A 22981-nucleotide genomic window follows, 5' to 3' on the forward strand; every position below is an offset into this window, starting at 1 on the left:
CAAGCAGCACAACAAAAAGTTAATGTAGTGGAGAAGGTGGTGGAGAATCTCTCAGATACGCAACGAACAGAGATGAGGGTGATGAGAGGAAGAATGGCTGTTGCGGAGAGCAAGTATATGGAGAAGCAGCTGAGGTTTCGTGGCTTGCTGGAGGTAGAGGGAAAGACAGCCCAAGAACAAATTGTTGAGGTGTTAGCTGAATACCTGGGGAAGGAGGAGGAGGAAATTGTGGCTATCCTAGATGTGGTGTATCGCATAAACTCAAGATTTGCGACCCAGAGGAAACTACCAAGAGATGTGATTGTGCAATTTACGACTAGAAATATAAGAGAAATGATTGTGAGTAAGCAATTTCAAGACCCATTGGAGGTTGATGGCAAGACGGTTATTATCATGAAGGAGTTACCCAGATCGGTGTTGCTTGACCGGAAAAAATACAAAGCCTTAGTCCAAATTTTGAAGGACATGAAAATAAGGTACAGATGGGAATTGCCGGAAGGATTGTCATTTGAGTTTGGAGGAGTGAAAAAGCGCATCAGATCTGAATTAGAAATGGAAAAGTTTTTGAGGGACAATGAAAAGGACTTACCAACAACAAGGCCATGAATATGGAGTGTAAAGTTCTATCGTGGAATGTAAATGGACTTAATTCACCCAATAAGAGAAAAAGTATTTTCCACTGGCTATTAAAACAGAAATGTGATATTGTGTGTTTACAAGAGACTCATATTAGAAAACAGGATGTAAAATATCTTAAATCGAGCAAACTGGGCAACGATTTTGTAGCGGCCTCAACAAAGAAAAAAAGGGGAGTGGTATTATATTTGAAAGAGGAGCTACAGCCAAAGTTAGTGATCAGAGATGTGGAAGCCAGATTTTTAGCAGTGGAATGTACATGGAATTTAAAGAAAGTGTTGGTGATTGGAATTTATGCACCTAATGGTGCAAAAGAGAGCTTCTTTGAGGATTTGAAGAAGCAATTAGACGAACTTTCTTATGACCAGATTATTCTTGCAGGAGACTTCAATGGAGTCACAAATTTGGAGCAGGATAAAAAATCAGCAACTGCACAAAAGAAAAGAGGACTATTACCAAAGACTTTTTTTGCGTTAATGCAACAGGAAACTTTGGAAGATGTATGGAGAATACAGAATCCCAAAGGCAGACAATATACATTTTTCTCCGCAAGACACTCCACTTTATCACGAATCGACATGATCTGGGCCTCAAAGGACTTAGTGCTTTGGACTAAGGATGTGGAAATAATGCCTATGGTAGGCTCAGATCACAATCCAATTATGTGGAAGTTCGGGAAAAGAACTAAGAGGAAAGGATGGAGAATAAATGAGGACTTGTTACAAGAAGGAGAAAATTTGGAGATGTTGAGAAGGGAAACTAAGTTCTTCATACAGTACAACATGAATCGAGAAGTACCAACCAATAAGGTATGGGACACCTACAAAGCAGTAATTAGAGGCACACTAATGGACTTAAATGGAAGAGCCAGAAAAAAAAGAGAGGAGAAGAGACAGGAGATTATGGAAAAAATAAAAGCCAAAGAAATACAATTAAAGAAAAGACCAGGGAAAAAGAAAATTTATCAGGATATTAAAATCCTTCAAGAGCAGTTGACGGCAATGAATAACAAAGAACTGGAATGGAACCTTAAAAGAATGAATCAAAAGTGGTTTGAAGGTGCAAACAAACCTGGGAAATACCTGGCATGGCAATTGAAGAAGAGAAAGGAGAAGAAGACAATAAATAAAATATGTGAGGACAATAAAGTACATTTGGAACAGACTGCTATTAGTAGAGCTTTTTATAAATTTTATGCTAAACTGTACGATAAAAAAGAAGTGAATAAAGACTCAATAGCGACATATTTGGGGAAAATGAAGCTTCCAGCAATTTCGGAAGATTGGAGAGACAAATTGAATAGTGAAGTAACAGAGGAGGAGATAAGAAAGGCAATTCAGTCAACAAACTTGGGAAAGGCGCCAGGACCTGATGGACTAACAGCTAAATTTTATAAGGTAATGGTCAATGAACTGGTACCATTCCTAAAAGAAGTGATCAATGGTGTTTTGAGAGATCAAAGAATTCCAGATACTTGGAGTGAAGCTAATATATCATTGATCCCCAAAGAAGGACAAGACTTGACTAATGTTAAAAATTATAGACCAATTTCCTTACTTAATAATGACTATAAGATCTTTGCGAAGATCTTGGCAGAAAGAGTAAAGGATGGTTATCCGAAGTTATTGGAGAAGAACAAGCTGGTTTTTTACCGAATAGACAAATCAGAGACAATCTAAGGACAGTTATAAATGCTATTGAATATTATGACAAACGTTGTGACAAAGAGGTTGGTTTCTTCTTTGTGGATGCTGAAAAAGCATTTGACAATTTGAACTGGGATTTTATGTTTGCCACTATGGAACAGCTGCAAATGGGAGAAAGATTCATAAGAGCAGTGAAAGAAATCTACAGAGACCAGAGTGCAGCAATTGTGGTGAATGACGAGTTGACCAAAAAACTGACTATTGGTAAAGGTACAAGACAAGGTTGCCCGTTGTCTCCGCTGTTGTTCATTTTAGTTTTGGAAATTCTGATGATACAGATTCGAGAAGATAATGCGATCCGTGGAATAAAAATAAAAGACTTTTCCTATAAGGTCAGAGCATTTGCAGATGATATAATGCTAATTGTGGAAGATCCGATTGAGAATACGTCAAAGGTAATAGAAAAAATCAAAGAATTTGGAGATTTGGCAGGTTTTTATGTAAATAAAAAGAAGTCCAAGATACTATGTAAAAATATGACTAAACAAAAACAACAGTTACTAACGGAAATAACAGATTGTGAAGTAACAAGTAAGGTGAAATACTTGGGAATTGAACTGACTGCAAAAATATAGACCTATTCAAGAATAACTATGAGAAATTGTGGACTCAAATAGAGAAAGATTTGATTAAATGGAATAGATTGAATTTGTCATGGTTGGGAAGAATTGCAGTAGTCAAGATGAATGTGTTGCCAAGAGTGATGTTTTTGTTACAGACAATACCAATCATTCGGGATTCTAAACAGTTTGAAAAATGGCAGAGGAAAATATCGGACTTTGTTTGGGCAGGCAGGAAGCCTCGGGTGAAAATGAAAGTATTACAGGACGCAAGAGAGAGAGGTGGAATGCAACTGCCCAATCTAAGACTTTACTATGATGCAATCTGCTTGGTGTGGTTGAAAGACTGGATGACTTTGAAAAATCGCAAATTACTGGCCTTAGAGGGATACAAAATAATATTTGGATGGCATGCATATTTGTGGTATGAAAAAGTAAAAGCAGACTCTATGTTCTTGCACCATTACATTTGTAGAAGCCTCTTCACAATTTGGAAGAAGTATAGAAATTACCTACAGGAAGGAACTCCCTCTTGGGTGGTTCCTTACGAAGTAATAGACCCGAGAACTGTTGACAATGAAAAACAATGTTTAACATACAAGGAAATAACACGAACAGACCTTTCTAAATTAAGAATAAAGACACAAGAAGAGTAGTCTTTAAATTATGACTGGTTTCAATATAGACAGATTAGAGATCTTTACAACTCGGACTGTGCAAAGGGAGGAATAAGAATGGAGAACTCGGAATTAGAGGAAGTAATTTTACAAGAAGACAAAAAGGAAATTTCTAAGGTCTACAAGGTGTTGCTAAAATGGTACACTGTAGATGAGACAGTTAAAGTGCAAATGGTGAAGTGGGCTATAAACTTTAATAAAGAAATAACAATGGAGGCGTGGGAATACTTGTGGAAAAATACGTTGAAGATCACGACATGCACCAATATTAAAGAGAATGTCTATAAAATGATTTATCGTTGGTATTTGACACCAAAGAAAATTGCGCTAGGGAATTTGAATATGTCTAACAAATGCTGGAAATGTAAAAAGCATGAGGGATCTTTGTATCACATGTGGTGGACTTGTGAGGTAGCTAGGCAGTACTGGGGAGAAATAATAAGAGTAATAAGTGAAATTTTACAATTTCAAGTTAATAAGAACCCAGAACTCCTGCTACTGAATTTGGGAATGGAGGATATTCCAGCACAATACAGGACATTGCTATTTTATATGACAGCAGCGGCCAGACTTTTGTACGCGCAGAAGTGGAAAGTACAAGAAGTGCCAACTATTGAGGACTGGATTTACAAATTGCTGTACATGGCGGAGATGGACAAAATGACAAGAAAATTGAGAGACCTTGATCCAGGACAGTTTAACATGGATTGAGAGAAGCTGAAACATTATCTGGGGAAAAAATGGGAGGTGGGAGGAGAACTGTGGCAGTTTGAAAATTACTGAAATACAATAAAAGAAGAGAGAAGTGACTTTACCGGGGGGTGGAGAGTCAATTGAAAATTTCTAAGCAATTATTTTATTTGACTACTATATATAGTATTAAGTAATAGTGGTGTTATTATAAGATCTATAAGGACAGAAACTAATTAATTTCATTGCTGGCAGATAATGGTATAATGGAGAATTTATATAATTAAAATGAATGAATATAAGAAGGGGGGGGGAAATATACAGTAGCATACAGAATATGGGTCAAATTGATTGACTTATGCTGAATGTGTATATGGGTTAAAGTGACTGACTATTTCTGACAGAGTTGCATAATGGAGAAATTAGATAATTAAAACAGTACGAAGATAAGATATATAGAAGTAAGCAAAGAGTAATATATGGAGTATGGGTTAAATTGATTGACTTATATTGAATGCATGCAATGTTTATAATGTACTTAAAGTTATGTATAACGAGGGACAAATTGTTTGTCCCATATAGACGAGACCAGAATGAGTAAGATAGAGTATAGGCTACTAAAATGATTATGGAAGAATATATGCCAGAAATGTATTATTTAGTTGTTAAGTTAAATGGGAAGAGAAATAGAGATAGCACTGTGATATAATAGATAAGCTTAGAAGAGATTGAAAGTATATGTTTAATAGGTACAATAAGTTTGAAATGAGTAGGGGAAAATAGATAAGGGGTTGGAAAACTGTTGGAAGTCAACAAAAGGGGGGGAAGGGAGGGGGTTAGAAATGGAATATTTAAAGGAAATTGATTGTAATGGATATTAAAATATTTCTAATCCAATAAAAAAATTTTTTTTTTAAAAAAAGAGAGTAGAGTAGGTGTTTTAAGAAGAGGGCAGTCCATGGCTTCACATAGCAAGTATACAGGTAAGTGTTGCTTATTTTGCCTGGTCACCATTGTGAAGGTAACTCTGCTAGCACACTGAAAACCTAAGCATCTAAACTACATGATTTGAGGTGGTATGAGCAAGCAAAACCTACAACAGTTGGAAGATACCTGTATTTTCATATAACTTCTGAGTTGTGAGTTCAGGCAGCTAAATGCTTACCTCAGTTGGCCTAACTTTGATGTAGAAATTGCTGCGTTTATAAGAGATCTTCAAAATTTTGGGCCAGGCAAAACGGTTTATTCGGAGTCTGTCCTTGTAAATAAGTAGCCCATTGGCACACACACCAAGCATGATGTCCACACCTTCTGAATCCTATGAAGATAATTGTAAAAGTAATTTGTCACAGGAGTTCAGAAACATTTATTTTATTCTTATTTATTTAAAATATTATGCCCACCTATCTCCTGAGCATCTCAGGACTCAAGGTGGATAGAAAGGTAAGACAAAGACAGCAAGAGCACAATAAAGGATCAGAATGTCAGTCAGGGAAAATTACAAGAGTAACAAAATAAATGGGAGAGCTTCAAGAACTGAAGTAGAGATACAAACAAAAAGGAAATAATAAAAAATAATAAATATGTAAAATAGAAACACAAACTAAATTTGGTCCAGGCAAGATAAAGACAAACTTCAAAATTATTAAGGGGTTAAACAAAGTTTTATGAGACTCTCAGTAAGAAATTACAAAAATAAAAATGAATAATCAAAGAACATGTTGAAGTGTGTATTTATCAAGGATAAGAGAAAGAGATTTTGCGGCGAGGGGAGAGTAAAGCTTCCAACAGTGAGCTGCCAACTAGAGAAAAATAGCAGAAAAAGCAGCAGAGATACTGGCAAGAGAGGAATCCACATAATTAAATTAACAAGATACCATAAAAGTATGAGAAACAAGAAGAGTATAAATGGAAAATGGTGATGGTTAGCTTTGAGAAAAACTGAAGTATTAATAAAAGGCCACCACAATAATCTTTTAAAGAGGCAACATGGAGAGAAGACAGACTGAAAATAAGAAAGAGCAGTGACAGGAAGACCCAACAAACAAGAAACAATCAACAATAACTAACTGTGGTAACAGAAGAGGAACATTCATACTTAGCGCACTGTTGGAAATCCATGATAGAGAACATTTACAATTAAACAACAGGAATAAAATCTAGTCTGGAGAACAGAAAAAAAAATCTCAGCCTGAGCAAGAACAAAATGAAAAAAAAGGAAAGAAAGCAAGAAAGAATTTAGCATGAAAATTTGTTAGAGACGGAGGGAGACTACCACTTGATTGGATCCTAATGCCAGCAGACATGTAAATCTTTGCTTTCCCCCTACCTTCGGATCCATGCAAAGTAAGATATTGGGTTCATGGGAATCATGTGGATTAATAGCCACATGGGTTAAAGGGCTGCAGTAGGAACAGAAAAGGGGACAAAATTGCCCTCTCCTCACTCTTCAATCAGCAGATCTCTGACTATTAATCCATGCAACCTTAGGAAAACAGGAAAACTTACTTGTAACTGTTGTTCACTGAGGTATTCTGCGCAGGCACACATGGGGACAGCTCTTGCGCAGGCCTGCCAGCCGGAGGATTTTGTAGCTTAAATTTCCACCGGAGAGTGCTCAAAGCCTCCCAGAGCACAGGCGCAGCTGTTTTCCTGCCAAAACAGCCTAATCCCAGGAGGCGTGGCGCCCTTTGCCCTCAGCTCCTCTTTTGCTCCTGCACTCCACATAAAAATGAAGAGCATCAGCGGGGAAGGAGGGAAGGCATGTGTGCTTGCACAGAAGACCTCAATGAACAACAGTTACAGGTAAGTGCAAGCCTGTTTTCACTGTTGGTCTTCTGTGCATTCCCACATGGCAGTTTAACAAGCTTCTTACCTGGGTGGTAGAGCTTGCTCTTCAGCAAAATATAGATTGTAAAATAGCGTGCCCACTGCTGTCTCTTTTCTGTCGAGGACATCCAGGGCGTAGTGTCTTACGAAGATGTCCAACGACGACCAGGTTGCTGATCTGCATATATCCAGCAGGGGAACTCCCCTCAAGAATGCCGTCGACGTTGCCTGTGACCTTGTGGAGTGTGCATGCATTTCTAAAGGGCAAGGTATGTTAGCATTCCTATAGCATATCTTAATTATCTACACTACCCAACGTGCAATGGTTTGAGCACTTGCTCCCTTTCCTTTCTTAGGTCCCACATAGCAAACGAGCAACTGACTATCTATTCTGAAAGCCTTGGTACAGTCTAAGTAGAAAAGTATGGCCCTTCTAACATCCAGAGTGTGAAGAGTTCTCTCTGGCTCATGCACAGAGTTAGGGAAGAAAACGGGGAACGACAGGTCTTGTGGTACATGGAAACGTGACACTACCTACGGTAGGAATTCCAACCTAGGTCTTAGGACCATCTGCTCATTGTGTATTTTAAGGGAAGGCTGGTCTATCGAAAGGGATGCTAATTTGCTAACCTGTCTAGCTGACGTTATTGCAATCAACGTGGCCACCTTCATGGAAAGTTCCCTTAGACGATAGGTCAAAAAAGGTTCAAAAGGTCTTGACATCATTTTGGAAAGTGCTAACTGTAACGACCATTGGGGAACTATCTTCCCTGTTGGGAGAAATAGATTCAGTAAACCTTTCATGAACAGTTTTGTGGTGTAATGTGAAAACACTGGTTTTTGTCAATGGGGTTATGAAAGGTTGATATTGCTGCCAGATAGACTTTAACCAACGAAATGAAGAGTCCCTTATTCTTCAGTTCTAGCGGGAATTATAAGATTAAAGCAAGGGGGCGGGTAAAAAGATCAACTTCTCTCTCCCCAGCCCAAGCTGTAAATTTTTCCCACTTGTAATCATAGGACTGCCTGGTGGATAGTCTTTTGGCATTCAGTATAACCTCTGCCACTTTGGTTGATAAATGTCCTACTGTTTCAGAAACCAAGCAGTCAGTTTGAGTTTGTTTACAGCATGGCGATGCACCCTTTGGCACAAGATCAGGTCTGGCTCCCTGGGTAGATGTCAGAAGGTCTGGTTCATCATCTGGTATAGCCGATGGAACCAGGGCTGCCTGGGCCAGAAGGGTGTTACCACTATGGCTGTTGTCCCATCTGCCTGCATTTTGCTCACCATCCTCGAAATTAGAGGTATTGGAGGGAAGGTGTAGAAGAGTTTCCTGGACCACATGATTTGAAAGGCGACCCCCTAAGGAGTCCCGGTCTAATCCCCCTCTGGAACAAAGAGCCCCCAATCTGCAAACACCAGTTTGATATAATGGTTTCTGAGGGACCACTTGTGGGTGTTTGACCCAAGTCCGCTCAATCTGTCTGTGATGATGTTTTCGACACCTGGGATGTGTAATGCATGAACATGTACACCGTGCTCTATGGCCCAGTCCCTTAATGCTACAGCTTCTAGACACAAGTGATGAGACTTCATTTCCCCTTGTCTATTTACATAGAACATAGCCGTGCTGTTGTCTGTCAGCACTTGCACGTTCTTGCCCCTGATTGTATCTGAAAAGGACATTAAGGCAAAATGTATCACACGCAAGGCAAGGACATTGATGTGTAGGGAAAGTTTGTCCCTTGACCATATACCATGAGCTATAAGCCTTCCACAGTGTGCACCCCACCCAGCTGTGGATGCATCCGTGGTAACAGTCACATCTGTGCGTGTTGAGCCAAATGGTATTCCTTGCATCAAATTATCGTCCCTCAGCCACCAGTCTAGGTTCTTAAGGACTGACCCAGGGATACTAAACTTCTTCTCCTGACTGTATACTGAGGTGCAGTAAACTGATATGAACCATAACTGAAACGTCCTCATATGCAGAGGCCATAAGACCCAACAGCATCTGAATCCGCCTAGCAGATTGAAATCTGTGCTTCATAAACATCATACCTTTAAGTTTCAGGGCCCTCTCAAAAGGGAGGAATGCCCTATTTAATGAGGCGTCTAGAACTGTGCCTATGAACTGAACCTGCCTTGCAGGGACCACCCTGGACTTCTTGTGGTTCACGATGAGCCCTAATTTCGAAGAGTTAAGGCCACCTGCATATGCAAGTCATCCTCTGATGTAGCTGAAATCAGCCAGTCATCTACGTACGGGTAAATTGAGCAACCCAATGTCCTAAGGTGGGCAACGATCACCACCACACATTTAGTAAACATCCTAGGGGCCGTGGAGAGCCCAAAGTACTGGTATACTTTGTCAGCACAAATAAATCTTGAACATGTGAAAATACCCATTTTTAAGTCAATTACTGAGAACCAGGCATTAGGGGGCAGTAATGTCATCACTACATTAAGGGTAGTCATCCTGAATTTTTGTATGTCAACAAACTTATTCAGATTTCTGAGATCCAGTATGGGTCTGAAACTCCCAACTTTCTTCTCCACTAGAAAGAAGTTTGAATAAAATCCCAGACGTTCCTCCAACTGCACAGCTCCCTTATCTAGAAAGGCCTTCAGTTCCGCAAGTAACTCAGGTGTTGGATCATGAACAGTTTTACTACAATCATGAACAGGTTTACCAGGAAGATGCAAACACGGTAAGAGAACTTAATTTTATAACCATTTTTAACAATATCGAGGACCCAAACATCAGTGGTGATGAGGCACCATGCTGAGTGGTAAGCACTGAGCCTATCCCCGAATACTGGTCCAGTGTCCCGGTCTAGTCAGAATTGCTTCTGGATATTCTGCTGTTGATCTTTGCCATGTTGTGACTGTGAGCCCGACCTAGCCCTGTAACTGTGCTTCCTCTTAAGAGGGCCCCCCTTGACCCGACTGGTTTGGGCGGTTCTGAGGATACACATAGCTCAGATGAGGCTGGAATCTATATTGCCTGCTTCTATAATATTGCTGGTGTTTATACTGCAACTTCCCAGCTCCTTGTTGAGTTGGCGGGAGAACACTGTAAGACCTGGCAGTTTGTCTATTTTTCCTTTTCTGTGAAAGACAGTTGTCTGCCTTCTCCGAAAAAGGGATTTTCCCTCAAAGGGGAGATCCTCCACCTTATTCCTGGTCTCAATAGGTAACATTGTAGACCGCAACCAGGCATGCCTTTGTAGGACGATTGCGGAGGTCAAGGCTCCAGTCGCAGCATCAACTCTATTTCTGCCCGCATTTATCTGTTGTCTTGCCAGTCATAGGTCCTCTTTCGTGATCACTTTCATCTCATCTGGAAGTGTCTCATGAAAGGCAGCTGCCTTCCCCCAGAGAAAAATTTGATATATGGCCATTATTGCGGCATAATTGGTGATTTTTATACAAATGCCGCAGACATATGTATCTTCCTCCCGATCGCATCCAACTTCCTCCCTTCCTTATCACAGGGTGCAGTGTGTGATCCTTGCCATTGGAGTGACTGCATCTCTTCAGTCACTAAGGATGAGGGAGGGGGTGGACTGAGAGACAGTGGCATGAGTCATCTCTGGTCTTATATAGTGCCTCCACCTTCGTCGTGGGTGGGTTAGAGGCCTGTTTCTCACAGAGTGAGTTTATGAGGTCCACAAAACCCTCAATGATGGGAAAGGTCACACTAGCTGTAGTTCCCAAATACAGATGTTGTAATATCTTGTCCTTGGGTTTGGGGTCCAAGGATGTGATGTCAGTTTCCAAGGCCTTGGCCATCCTCCGGAGCTGCTTGGAGCAACATCTGAAGTTATCAATAGGGGAAGTTTCACCAGTCTCTCTTATTGCCTCATCCGGTGAAGGGTCAGAAGGACCACTCTGACTGGCATCCCTCTTGTACAGATCCAGTTCTGATCCTGAAGCTGAAATGCCATCGCTGATCCAGGGATGGACTGAGGTCTCTTCCTGGGTTCGGAGGAGGATCCAAGAGAAAAAAGAGATGCTGTGTGGAAAGGTTTTCCTCCTTGATAGATCCAATTGCACAGGTGATCTTGGTTCCAAATGTTGCTTTCAGCTCCGAACGGAGTCGGACATGATGGATGGTTCCTGAGATGGGGTTCGGATCCGAGATGGCCTCAGTTCCAATTGTGCAGCCTGAGGTGCCTGGATCTGGTTTGGATCTGACTGGCCCACAGTGCCATCAGTTGGATTTGATTCAGTAGGTTTTGGCTGAGGGCTCGATATGGCCATTGCCTTCTTCCAGAGGGCCACTTTCAGGTGAGAAGACCTTTACGCTCTTGCTTTGGGAGTAAAGGCCCAGCAGGTCTTGCAAGTTTGGGCGTTATGCCCTTCACCCAAGCACAGAAGACAGAGCAAGTGCCTGTCCGTCTTAGCCATTTTGGTGTTGCAATTCAAGCAACGCTTAAAAAGGGCTTTATCAGCCATGCCTCTCTCTATTTATTTCAGGAAAGAATGAACACAGTGACTCACGATTCCAAACTACCGAACTTCTTGCAGCGGCGGCAAAAGAGGAACTGAGGGCAAAGAGCGCCTCGCCTCCCAGACTAGGCTGTTTCAATGGGAAAACAGTTGCGCCTGCGCTCTGGGAGGCGTTGAGTATCCTCTGGTGGAAATTTAAGCTATAAAGTCCAGCTGGCAAGCCTGCGCAAACACAGTCCCCATGTGGGAATGCACAGAAGACCAACAATGAACCAACTTTACGGGCATGATCACAACAAAATACCCACACTTCTTTTGCTGGTAGTTGTTAGGATTTAACCAACAATTGATAATTAGATTCCTTTACAAAATTGTATTAGCAAAAGGAAGACTTCCAGTAAACAGGACTTAGTCATTATTATATTTACATACACATACAATAACTAACGTAATATCAGACTCTACATAAATAATAGCACCACCTGTTTCTATTCATGAATTACATTTATTATAAAGAAAAGTGGCTGATAACAACTTTACTGACAACATTAGCACAGATACTTCATCTAACTGCTACCAGTTCCCTAGAATTTCATTCTGACCTGATCAGTTAAACATCTTAAAGAAATAGTTACAGATACTACGTGAGGATACTGCAAGCCCATAAAGAATTAGTGCTACATTTTAATAGATTGTATCCTTCACATCTTCCTAGAATCCCAATATTTCCTACATAATGTGTTAACTTATTCATAATAACAGTACACTATTTAAAAAACAATACATTTTTCAAAAAAACCCAGATTTTGAAAAGAGTTCATTTGCTACATGAGATCATGGGAGCAGCTTCAAGTAAAAAAACCAAAACACTGTATACAATATTGAGTTAAGACGTTGCTCCACTTTGGACAGGGGTTAAGACATTAGAACAAAAACAGAACACTTCCTGTAGAGAAGTTTTGTGCTTGGATCCAGCACAAAACTTCCACTTGCACTAAAGTACTTGCTCAGGTGGAAATTTTTAAAAAGTAGCTATTTGCACTAAGTCATACTATAGTTTTCCCACATGCATTTCTACTTGTGCATGGTATTTCACAACCAGGTTCAGGACACGATAATATACAGGGATATATATAGGATGAAAGCACTCCGTGTCACTCTTTTAAGTCTGTTTTATGTTTCTGCTTGCACAATGCTGGATCCAAGCCATTTTATCCACTACTCAGAAAATGGGGATTGCAAGTTAATGGAATGTGCCAGATACTCAAGCTTATGGCTCTGTACTGGCCCCTACTGCACAGGAATCCACAGCGACCAACCCCACTCCATTGGGACCACCATGGCAAAAGCCCCCAAACCTGGTAGGGCCCTTACCTCTGAGCCACACAGAGATCACTCCTGAACAGCAGGCAAATGGGCCAGCTGCCCAATACTCCGGCAGAGGTGTCTCCAGCAGACTAAAAAGTAAGGAGGTACCTAAGGATGAAGTCAGCTGGCAGTGGATTGGGGTATGTGCACCCAAAGACACAGGGGTATGGTGACTGATGGGGAAGATCTTTCATTCTAAGTGATGCTGGTAAACTGAGCATTCAAAGTACTGAATAACTAAGTTTTTTACTATAATTCAATCATTTCTATCAGGAATATACAATAAGGGAGATTACAATCAGAAAACACTTCTAGAATCAAAATATCATTACAAATTGTGACTCAAGTCCACACCACTTGTACTAAGGTTTTTTTTAACAAGGAAGGCAAAAGAATTGTTATGTCAGCAGCACAGCACAGAAATAATATCCTGACAAGTTAACTTACATTTAAAATAACGTATGGTGACCTTTAAGAAACATTTATTCACAGCCCACCTAGAAGTGCTGCAAGTTGCTTGCTGTGTATGGTCACTCTTCCCTATCCTTCTGGCACCAAGTTCCATGTACTTACACCTATGTCACAGCTTTTATTACTTCTGAGTAGTGGATAATCACTGTCTCCCCCTCCCATGAGCAACTGGTGCTCTATCAAATAACTGGATGCAACAGGAACAATGGAAAAAGAAACCACTTCACCACTTATATAAAGTTAACGGGAGTTGAACGAACAGGATTGCCTTTTTCCAGCCTCACTCTGCTTCTTTTAAGATTTTAGCTGGAGGAAAGGATGAAGAAAGCATGGCAGGAGAGGGCAGAATCACCACACGTTGCTGCTACTCGAAGCCCTCTTAACTCAGGCAATGCCAACTGAAAGCCTAGTCAAACAAAAAAAATTGTGCGGACAGACTGCCACATACATATATGCCTCTTTTCCAACTCAATACTTTTTTCCTTCTCTCACAAATATCATCCTAAGAATACTACAAGAGGAATTTTGGAGTACCTGTGCCTATCATGTATCTTTTAAAGAAACAAAGGCCAATACCTTGGCATGATGTAAATCCACTCCATACATAGAAAGCCTTTTTGCATTTTCTAAGAACTGGGAATCTGCCTGTGCTGGAGTCAAACCTCTGGAAGCATTGAAAGAATAAAAGTGAAAAGAGAAGATTAGTATGTATATCATCATAAGAAAAGCCTTGCTTTATTGGATCAAAAGCAAAGTTCGTCCAGTTGAAGACTGTTTCTAACAGTAGCAAGCCAGACATCTTTGAAAGGTGCAGCAGTAATAGTCATCCTGCTTATTCAAAGTATCTAGTACTAAGTAGCGTGCTGCCCCAGAGTTCAATCATGGCTAAGAGGCACTAGTCCTGTGCGAAAGCTCCCAACTGGCTGACTTGCTACATAAAAACAGATCTGCATGATATAGTTAGCCACAAATCATAATAGTACTCCAGGATAAACAAAAATAGAAATAGCTGAAAGATTCAAGTCCTTAGCATTTGACAGATGTATATGATAAGGCAAGTGCCTGGTACCAGAGTAACATAATTAACCATTCCTCTCATGTGAAACTGCTTATATGTCCCCATTTCTGGATGTCAGGGGGGTGGCCACGAGAAACGGGCTTTTTTGTTGGTGGCATCTCACATTTGGAATGCCAACTTTAATGCTGTCTTGATGTCTCATGAGCTTTGTGCGGTGAGGTGGTATTTATTAAATATATGTATCGTACGGTTATTATTACATTTATAGCCTGAAATATTCAGGTATAGAAATCTTTTAACAGAACACAGGTTTTGAATTCTCCAGTATCTATTACATTATGTGTTGGCAAACATCCAGGCATATAGCAAGCATCTAGCTTTATGGAAATACTTAACTGATGTCTATCATCTCAATTCCAAAGAATGCACAGGAGTAAAACAGTGTTGCACTTACCTGTAACTGTTTCTCGTCTAGTGTTTTCTGTGCCGGCACACATTGGGACTGTGCACACACGAGACTGCTGACCAGAAAAGATTGTCTAGCTCTAAAAGTCCACAAGGGGGCGCTCCACCCCTATTGCACGCATGCAGGGGTTTCCTGCCAAAAGCAGGTAGTGGGCGGAGCGCCCCATTCTCCTCAGTTCTCCTGAGCCACTGGATGTCTAATACAATGCAGACCCACATTGGGAGTTTAGTAAGCTACTCACCAATGGAAGAGGGTGTGAGTTGATCAGCTGACCAAGGAATGCAGGACAGGTGTTCCCACTGCTGACACTTTTTTGATATTTGTGTAGACAGCATAGTGCTTTACTAAGTTATATCAGCTGCAGACCACATGGCAGCCTGACAGATGTGCTGAAGAGGGACCCTTCGTGAGAAAGCTGCCAACAAAGCTTGTATCACAGCCGAGTATATTCTGATCACCATGGTTCAAGTGATCTTCGCTTTACTGGAACAGAGTTTAATAACTGTCACTATCCATCCACATAAGGTTTGGAAGGACCTGGGAGACCCTTACGGTCTCCAGAATAACACACAAGAGGGTTTTCGGTTTGTGAACCATTTGGTTCTTCTAATTGATACAAAAATTCCTTCTTCATATTCAACCTCTGTAAGTTATGTTCTGCTACAGAAGCAGCATTAGGGAAAAACAGGTAGCATGACCCTTTTTTGTTGTAGGTGAAATTTTGACACCACCCCTGGATGGAATTTGAGGCTGATGTGCCAGACAACTTCATTAGAAAGAATTGAGTAAATGGGGAATAGTTTGGAAGGGTTGGGAATTCTCCACATTGTCTGGCTAATGTTACAGCAACCATAAAAGCCACCTTCTGAGATAAGAAGGGAAGGGGCAGGAAAGCATGGGTTCAAAGGCTTAATCTTAATTGAGAGAGAGAACCAACAGGAGACTCCATAAAGGAACTGGAGAGATTCTCAGAGAAAGGGTATCAAATATATTCCTGAGAAACACAATAAATATGGTAGGGGAAGAAAACATGTTGTCAACCCTGCCATCAAAGGCTGATATGGAAGCCAATTGTAATTTAACAGAAGACAAAATTGGTCCTGGTTATGAAACCATAGCAAGTATTAAAATTAGTTGCTAATGGTCAGAGGAAAGGTGAAAATCCTTTAGGTTCTAACCATATTAGGAATCAATCCCACCTGTGACCAAAAGATACCAAAAATACCATTTTGCAGGTATTCCAAATGGCCTAATTCACCTCCTTGGAGAAAGAGGGTCTTGTCGGTAAGCGCACAAGGCGCAAAGGCACAGTCTATTGAAAACATTCACCACATATAGAACAAAGATCCCTCCTGTATAGAGATGTATAGAGATGTAGAGTACGCCTCCTTAAGGCTGACTAGTGCAAACTCTTTGTAACAAACAAACAATGGATGAGATATGCATATGAAACCTGTGAAATTATTCAGGTATGGAGGCTTAAGTAACACCCCTGTCCAGCAAACTATAAATAGTCTCACTGAAGGCAGGAGAACAGTCTTCTGCTCCAGAGGAGCATAAACAAGGGTGGTCACTCAGAAAACATATCAATAGTCCTGTGTCTCTATAGATAGGAGAAAAATAGTGACAGAATCCCAGAGAAAAATAAAGGGGTGTAATCTGTCTAGAACAGAAGGGTGCTAGACCCAGCGTTGGTAAGTCGTTCCTTGTCTCACTACCCCCTCGGCAGTGTGTCATTGAGCTGAGAGATGGGATGTTTGACCCTAAGGTCCAAGGTAGGAATACCTTCCAAGTGATGCTGGTATGTTTGAGGGCATTGCATGCAGGCTTGGGCAGTACCCAATGGGCCAGTAGCAATGACAGCAAGAGACCTTACAGTCTGGTAATTTTCCTGTATTTGGCTTAAGGAATCATATGTTGTCCCCCAAAAGGACAACAACATGCCCTTGAAGGGAAGATTCTCAATTATCCTCTTCTTGTCCCAAAGGAGCGCTATTAAGCGTAACCAGGATCAACACCTGACAACCATGGCTGAAACTCTAGACCTGGCGAAAGGTTCCATAGCGTGCCTTCTAGCTGTCATCTGTTATTTGGCTGATTAATAGCTTTCCTTTGAAGGACCCACATAGGGACTCTGCGTTCATCAGGAAAAAGACATGAGTATAATTTGGGAGCTCCTCCTAGGAAAGGAATTGCTTGAGCTTTGAGGGTTTGAGAATGGAAGTCACAGACGAGTATAGTTGCAGTCAGCTGTATACAGTTTACTTCCCCCTCTGTCAGTCAGAAAAGACAAGAAGGCATGACAAAAAAAAACAGACTTAAACCTCCTCAGTAAGTAGGAAGGATGTGCAAGGGAGGTAAAGCTGACAGGGCAATTATTCTGTTCAAAGTTGTAGTGTTTCTTGATCTTTCGAGGAATGGTAAAAGTGGAGGAGGGTTTTTTGCACCGGCTGTGAGCAAAATGCAACAGGTCTTCTGTTGGAGGGAAGGGCTATAGGAGCAGGAGAGATGGAATAAAAGCGTGCAAAGCTTTATTCCTAAGACTTGATTAGAGGTTGAAACAACATGGGATAATACAGAGTTCTACATACCTGTAACTGTTGTTTATTAGTTCTTCTGTGCATTCCCACATTGAGAACCGTGCATGCGCAGGTCTGCCGACCGAGAAACTTTTCTAGCTTCTATAGAGCTCCATTAGGGGCTGCTCCCCCTAAATCACGTCAGGTAACTGCCTTTCCTGCCTAAACGGTCCCGTGATCCTTGGGGGAGCAGCCCCTACTCCCTCAGTTCTCCTGAGCCGCCACGAACCAAATAGATACCACCAGAGAGTTCACAGCAGGTCAGGAGGGAGGGATGTGTGTCTGCACATAACAACAACAGTTACAGGTATGTACAACTCTGTATTCATTTTTGTTCTTCTGTGCATCCTCACACTGGGAGATTACCAAGCTACACCACACACACACCAGGAGGCGGGGTGAAACTCTCCAACAAAATTTTATTGGTGACTATATACAGAAATGAGATACTATGTAAGACTATATATACTGGCATATGTATAAAGCATACAACCATGTTGGTCGAAGAGCACAATAACCTGATGTGTAACGATCACAACGTTGTAAAAATAAAACATCTAATTATACAAAGCGTACTGTGACATCCTTCCCCACTTATTCTCTCTTTTTTTTAACATGAACAAGGAGTGTAACACTGCTTTAGCAACTGCCACATCCTGAGATGTATTAACATCTATTGCGTAGTGTTTAATAAAAGTATCAGAGGAAGACCAAGTAGCCGCTTTGCATATATGTGCAACCAGGACTCCCTTTAACAAGGCAGACAATGAGGCCTGGGACCTGGTCGAATGTGCCCTTACCTGTAAGGGGAAAGGAACCCTGGCCTGTTGATACGATGTCTGAATAGTAGACACAATCCACCTAGAGACTGTCTGAGCAGACACTCTTCCCTCTACTGTGTCCCCCAAAACATAAACAAATGTTCATCTTCTCTAAAGGCCCTTGTCCTGTCTAGATAAAACGACAGAGCTCTCTTCAGATCTAAAGAATGCAGAGCCCGTTCTGCCCTTGATTACGGATTGGGAAAAAAGGTTAGCAGACAAATCTTGTGTGTCATATGGAATACGGACACCACCTTAGGCAAGAACTTAATACATGGCCTAAGCACTACTTTATTTGGATGGAACCTCAGAAAGGGGGGGTCGGCCCTTGAGGCAGACAGCTCACTCACCCTGCGGACAGATGTTATAGCCACCAAAAACAGACTTTCCATGACAGCGATTGCAGACAGCATGTCGCCAAAGGTTCAAATGGGGGTAACATTGTGACAGAACTAGTAACAATGACCATTGAGGGACTGGCCGTACCACTGGGGGATGCAAGTTCATCATTCCCTTCAGAAACTTCTGGGAAGTTCGGTGAGAGAAAACTGTATTTCCTTCTACCTGCTCGTGAAAGGCTGAGATGGCTGCCAAATGTACTTTGAGGGAAGATGTAGCTAGGCCTTGTGATTTTAAATGGCATAGATAATCCAAGACCTTGTATAACAGGCAGGATACCAGTGAGAGGCCTCTCTCACGCACCCAGTAAGAAAAATGTTTCCACTTAGATGTGTAGGAACGCCTAGTAGAAGGTCTCCCAGTATTAAGAAGCACTGTTTGCACTTCCTGAGAGAAACCATCTATTGAGGGTATATTTGCCAGGCAGTCAAGTGCAGTTGCTTGGGGTTGTGATGGAACAGAGTCTCCTGTGTGAGGATGTCTGGGGATGAAGGTCTGTCTGGATTGCTCTAGTAGCCTTGGTAACCAGAGATGTCTTGGCCAAAACGGGGTGATCAATATGCAGTTTGTGTTGTCTTGTTGGATTTTGCAAAGTACTTTGGCAATAAGGGGAAATGGTGGGAAAATGTAATATATCCAGCCCGTCCAAACATACTGAAAAGCATCCCCTATAGAGAGGGAGTTGCTTCCTGCAAGGGAACAAAAGATTGGGGCTTTTGCATTGTCCATCGTGGCAAATAAATCCATGTCTGGGACACCCCATTCCCGTAACACCTGATTGAGGTAAGCCATGTTTAAAGACCATTTGTGATCTGTGACCAACATTCTGTTGAGCCCATCCGCCCTGGAGTTTTCTGTTCCAGCTATGTGAACAGCTTGCAGAGACACTCCATTCGCAACCGCCCACTCCCAAATGGCAGTTGCTTCTTTGCAAAAGGTCAATGACGCAGTTCCACCCTGTTTGTTTATATAATATTTTGCAGTGGTATTGTCCATGTGAATCTGGACGCTTCTGTTCCGTAGGATGGCTGCAAAAGAAACAAGAGCAAATCTTACAGCTCTAAGTTTGAGAGCATTTACGTGCAGTGACTGTTCTACCTGAGACCATTTATCCTGAACAGAAAGGGAACCACAATGGGCACTACAGCCAAAGCACCGAACAAACCAGTTTTGTAGATTTCTCATGTTCAGGCATGCAAAGGATACTACAGATGTGGTAGCAGCCATATGACCTAGTAATCATTGGATTCTACTCGTGGCCTGAAACCTATTTGTAGAAAACAGATGGACCACGGAATGAATCTTTCTCACTCTATCAAGAGGTAATGTAGCCCTGCCTTGGAGTTCTGCTCCAATGTAGGTTAGCCGTTGGCATGGCTCCAACTTGTACTTAGTGACATTAATTACCAAACCCAGGTGTGAACACACAGTAGTTACTAGGGCAACCTGTTCCCTTAGTTCTCCTTCAGATGGTGCAGACAATAACCAGTCATCTAAGTAGGAGGAAAAAGAACAACCTTTCGTCCTCAGGGAAGTGATCACCGGTGCCATGCACTTAGTGAATACTCTCGGGGCAGTTGCCAGTCTAAAAGGCAACATGGCATATTGGTACACCCTGTCGTGATACCTAAAACAAAGGTATTTCCTGTGATCTCTCTTAATTCCCAAATGGAAATATGCATCTTTTAAGTCCACAATGGCAAGCCAGTCCCGTCTGAAGAGGAAGGATAAAACATTTGAGAGGGTTATCATTTTAAATTTGGATGTCTTGAGATGAAGATTTAACCCTCTCAGGTCCAGGATGGGATGAAGACCACCATCCTTCTTGAGAACCAAAAAGAACTTTGAAAAAAAAACACGAAACTCAGCTACATTCAATACTTCTTAAATTGCCCCTTTATTTAACAGGGATTGACTCTCCAACTCAAGCTCAGGCATTCTATTGGTAATGGCCTGAGAGGCAAGAACACACTCAGGTCTGGCCACAAACTCCAACCTGTATCCGTGTCTGACAACAGTCAGGGACCAAGAGTCTGCTGTAATCGACTCCCATCACGGGTAATAAGCAGACAATCTCTTAGCGTCACACGGGTCAGGTGTGGCCACGAGTCAGAATTGTTTCACAGGGCCCTAGGTGTCCTTGTTGCACTGAGCAGTGAGTTCCGAAGACTTCTGTTTATAGGGCCTCCTCCTAGACTGCTGTGGTTGATAGGGTGGATAAGGCCTCTGGTAGTAGCTAGGTTGTTGATGATATTGTCTAAACAGCTGCTCATACAGTTGGTATCCGTACTGGTGTCTGGGGAAGTACCTCGGTTTGTAGGTACGTTGGTCTGTCGGAAGAATGCCAAAGGACTTCGCAGTCTGGCGATTTTTCCACTTTTGGGATAAGGCCTTGTCAGCTGCAGCAGCAAACAAAGTAGATGCCCTTCAAAGGGCATCTCCTCCACCTTGCTTCTAGCTTCTGGTGGTAAGTCAGTTGTGCGAAGCCAGGCATGACGTCTCAGGAGAATAGAACTCGCCATGCCCTTTACAGATGTCTCTACGGAGTGCCTGCCAGCGTTCATTTACTGCTTTGCCACTCGAATAGCCTCTGTCTGCAGCAAAGTGAACATAGCCCTCTTCTCCTCGGGAAGCCCTGTGACATACTTGACCAGCTTTTCCCAGATATATATAATTGGTATCCTCCCATGATAACCGGATGACTCCCTATCCTCAGGTTAAGGGCTGAAATAGAGTATTGGTGTCTGCCATAACCGTCCAGCTTTCTGCTTTCCTTATCAGCAGGGGTGGAGTGTGACCCCGAGTGCTGCCTTTGAAACTCCTCCATCACCAGAGACAATAGGACATGACGCTTGAAGAGCGAAGGCCTACTGTCTTGTTTAATTTTGTACATTGCCTCCACCCTCTTCAAGGTTGGTGGCATTCTCACCGGCTTCTCCCAGTCCTTTAAAATGACTTTGTCCAAACTTTCCACGATAGGGGAGTCTTCTGCACGTCTTCCCCGTTCTCACTGGAGTCAAATCGCTCAGGAACCAGTGATGTGGGAGGAAGCCAGACTCTCTTGGAGGAAGTCAATGATATCGGATTCGGAACCTCGAACCTGTGCGAAGCACCAGACCAACAGTAGTGGTATGGGGGTGGAATACAGCAGGCCATTTGGTGCTGGTAATGGGAGGATCCTCTAACACCTGAAGCATGGTGGGTCTCAGATCCAAAGTCACACTGTGTGCTTGGAGTTGGAGAACGTTGCCAAGGGGTATGTTTATGGCCATGCAATGCCCCATCCTTCTTTGTTGGGTCAATCAGATCGGGTGCAGGCTCAAACCCATGCTCCGCGGTCCAAACTGCCTGATCTGTGTTGACAGGTGTAGGTCCCACTTCGAGCAACTCCCTCAGATAGGGAGCGCTCCAGAAAGTCAAGGTACGGGGACGGAGTCCTTGGAACTGAGAAGGGTTTCTTGCTCCTGCGTTTTTCATGTTTCTCTCAAGTCCACTCTGACCTTGAGCTCAAGTGGGACAAATGTTTGGTCTTTTTTGCCCTCTTAGCAGGTGGTTCGGAGGCGGATCTCAACTCCGAGGAAGCCTGTGAAGTTGGGGTCTTCCCAGCCATCAGATCCGATTTTGGAGCTGACCACACCGATACCATGAATCCTTTTCTTGATCTCAACTCCGAAGGTACATGAGCAGTCGAAGTCTTGCCAGCCATCGGATCCAACCTCGGAACTGATGGCACGGATAAACAGATCCAGCCCTTGATCTCTGATCGGGAATGGTTGCAGGCCTGGTCTGCTTCGGATCTGCTGGCTGCTGGGGCTCTGTGGAGGTGGACCACTTCAGTGCAGGGGAGTCTGATCCCGAGAACATTTTTTCCAATAGAGCAGCCTTTAAACATTGCTTTCAGTTCTAGCTTTAGGGGCGAACTGCTGACCGATCGAGCAAGAACCAACTTTATGCCCCTTGCCCAAACATAATAAACACATCTCGTGCTGGTCTGAATGGGTCATCTTCATTCCACATTGGGCATATTTTTTGAATAGAGCTTTTTGCAACATATTCACCTGTAGCTCACACGGACGCTCAACCAGACTGGTTCAAAGTGAAAGCCGGAAAACGCCAAGTTAGATACACAAGACAGATAGAATAGTCAAAGACGGTCCAAAATCAGAATATTTAACCTCAGATACCAAGTTGAAGACGATAGGCAAGCAGGAAGTCCAAAAAAACAGTCTAAGAGTCAAGAACCAGCCGAACAACAGTAAGGCGATGGAAAAAGAACGAAGAGCTCAGAAGCACAGTTCCTTTCTT

At 42.2% G+C, this 22981-nt stretch overlaps 1 protein-coding gene across 8 annotated transcripts in view; it reads right to left on the bottom strand.

Annotated features, from left to right (window-relative positions):
* The window catches only part of EPB41L2 (erythrocyte membrane protein band 4.1 like 2), a 176037-nt gene that overhangs the window by 46924 nt on the left and 106132 nt on the right, over positions 1-22981 (bottom strand). For all 8 annotated transcript variants that reach the window (XM_054976681.1, XM_054976812.1, XM_054976615.1 and 5 more), the window contains exons 8-9: positions 13970-14057; positions 5435-5587 (exon numbers count right to left, since the gene is read on the bottom strand). In XM_054976681.1, the coding sequence (XP_054832656.1) occupies positions 5435-5587; positions 13970-14057 (241 nt within the window). The remainder of the gene's footprint in view (positions 1-5434; positions 5588-13969; positions 14058-22981) is intronic.

Source organism: Eublepharis macularius, chromosome 1, assembly GCF_028583425.1.
Source record: "Eublepharis macularius isolate TG4126 chromosome 1, MPM_Emac_v1.0, whole genome shotgun sequence".
Taxonomy (NCBI): Eukaryota; Metazoa; Chordata; class Lepidosauria; order Squamata; family Eublepharidae; genus Eublepharis; species Eublepharis macularius.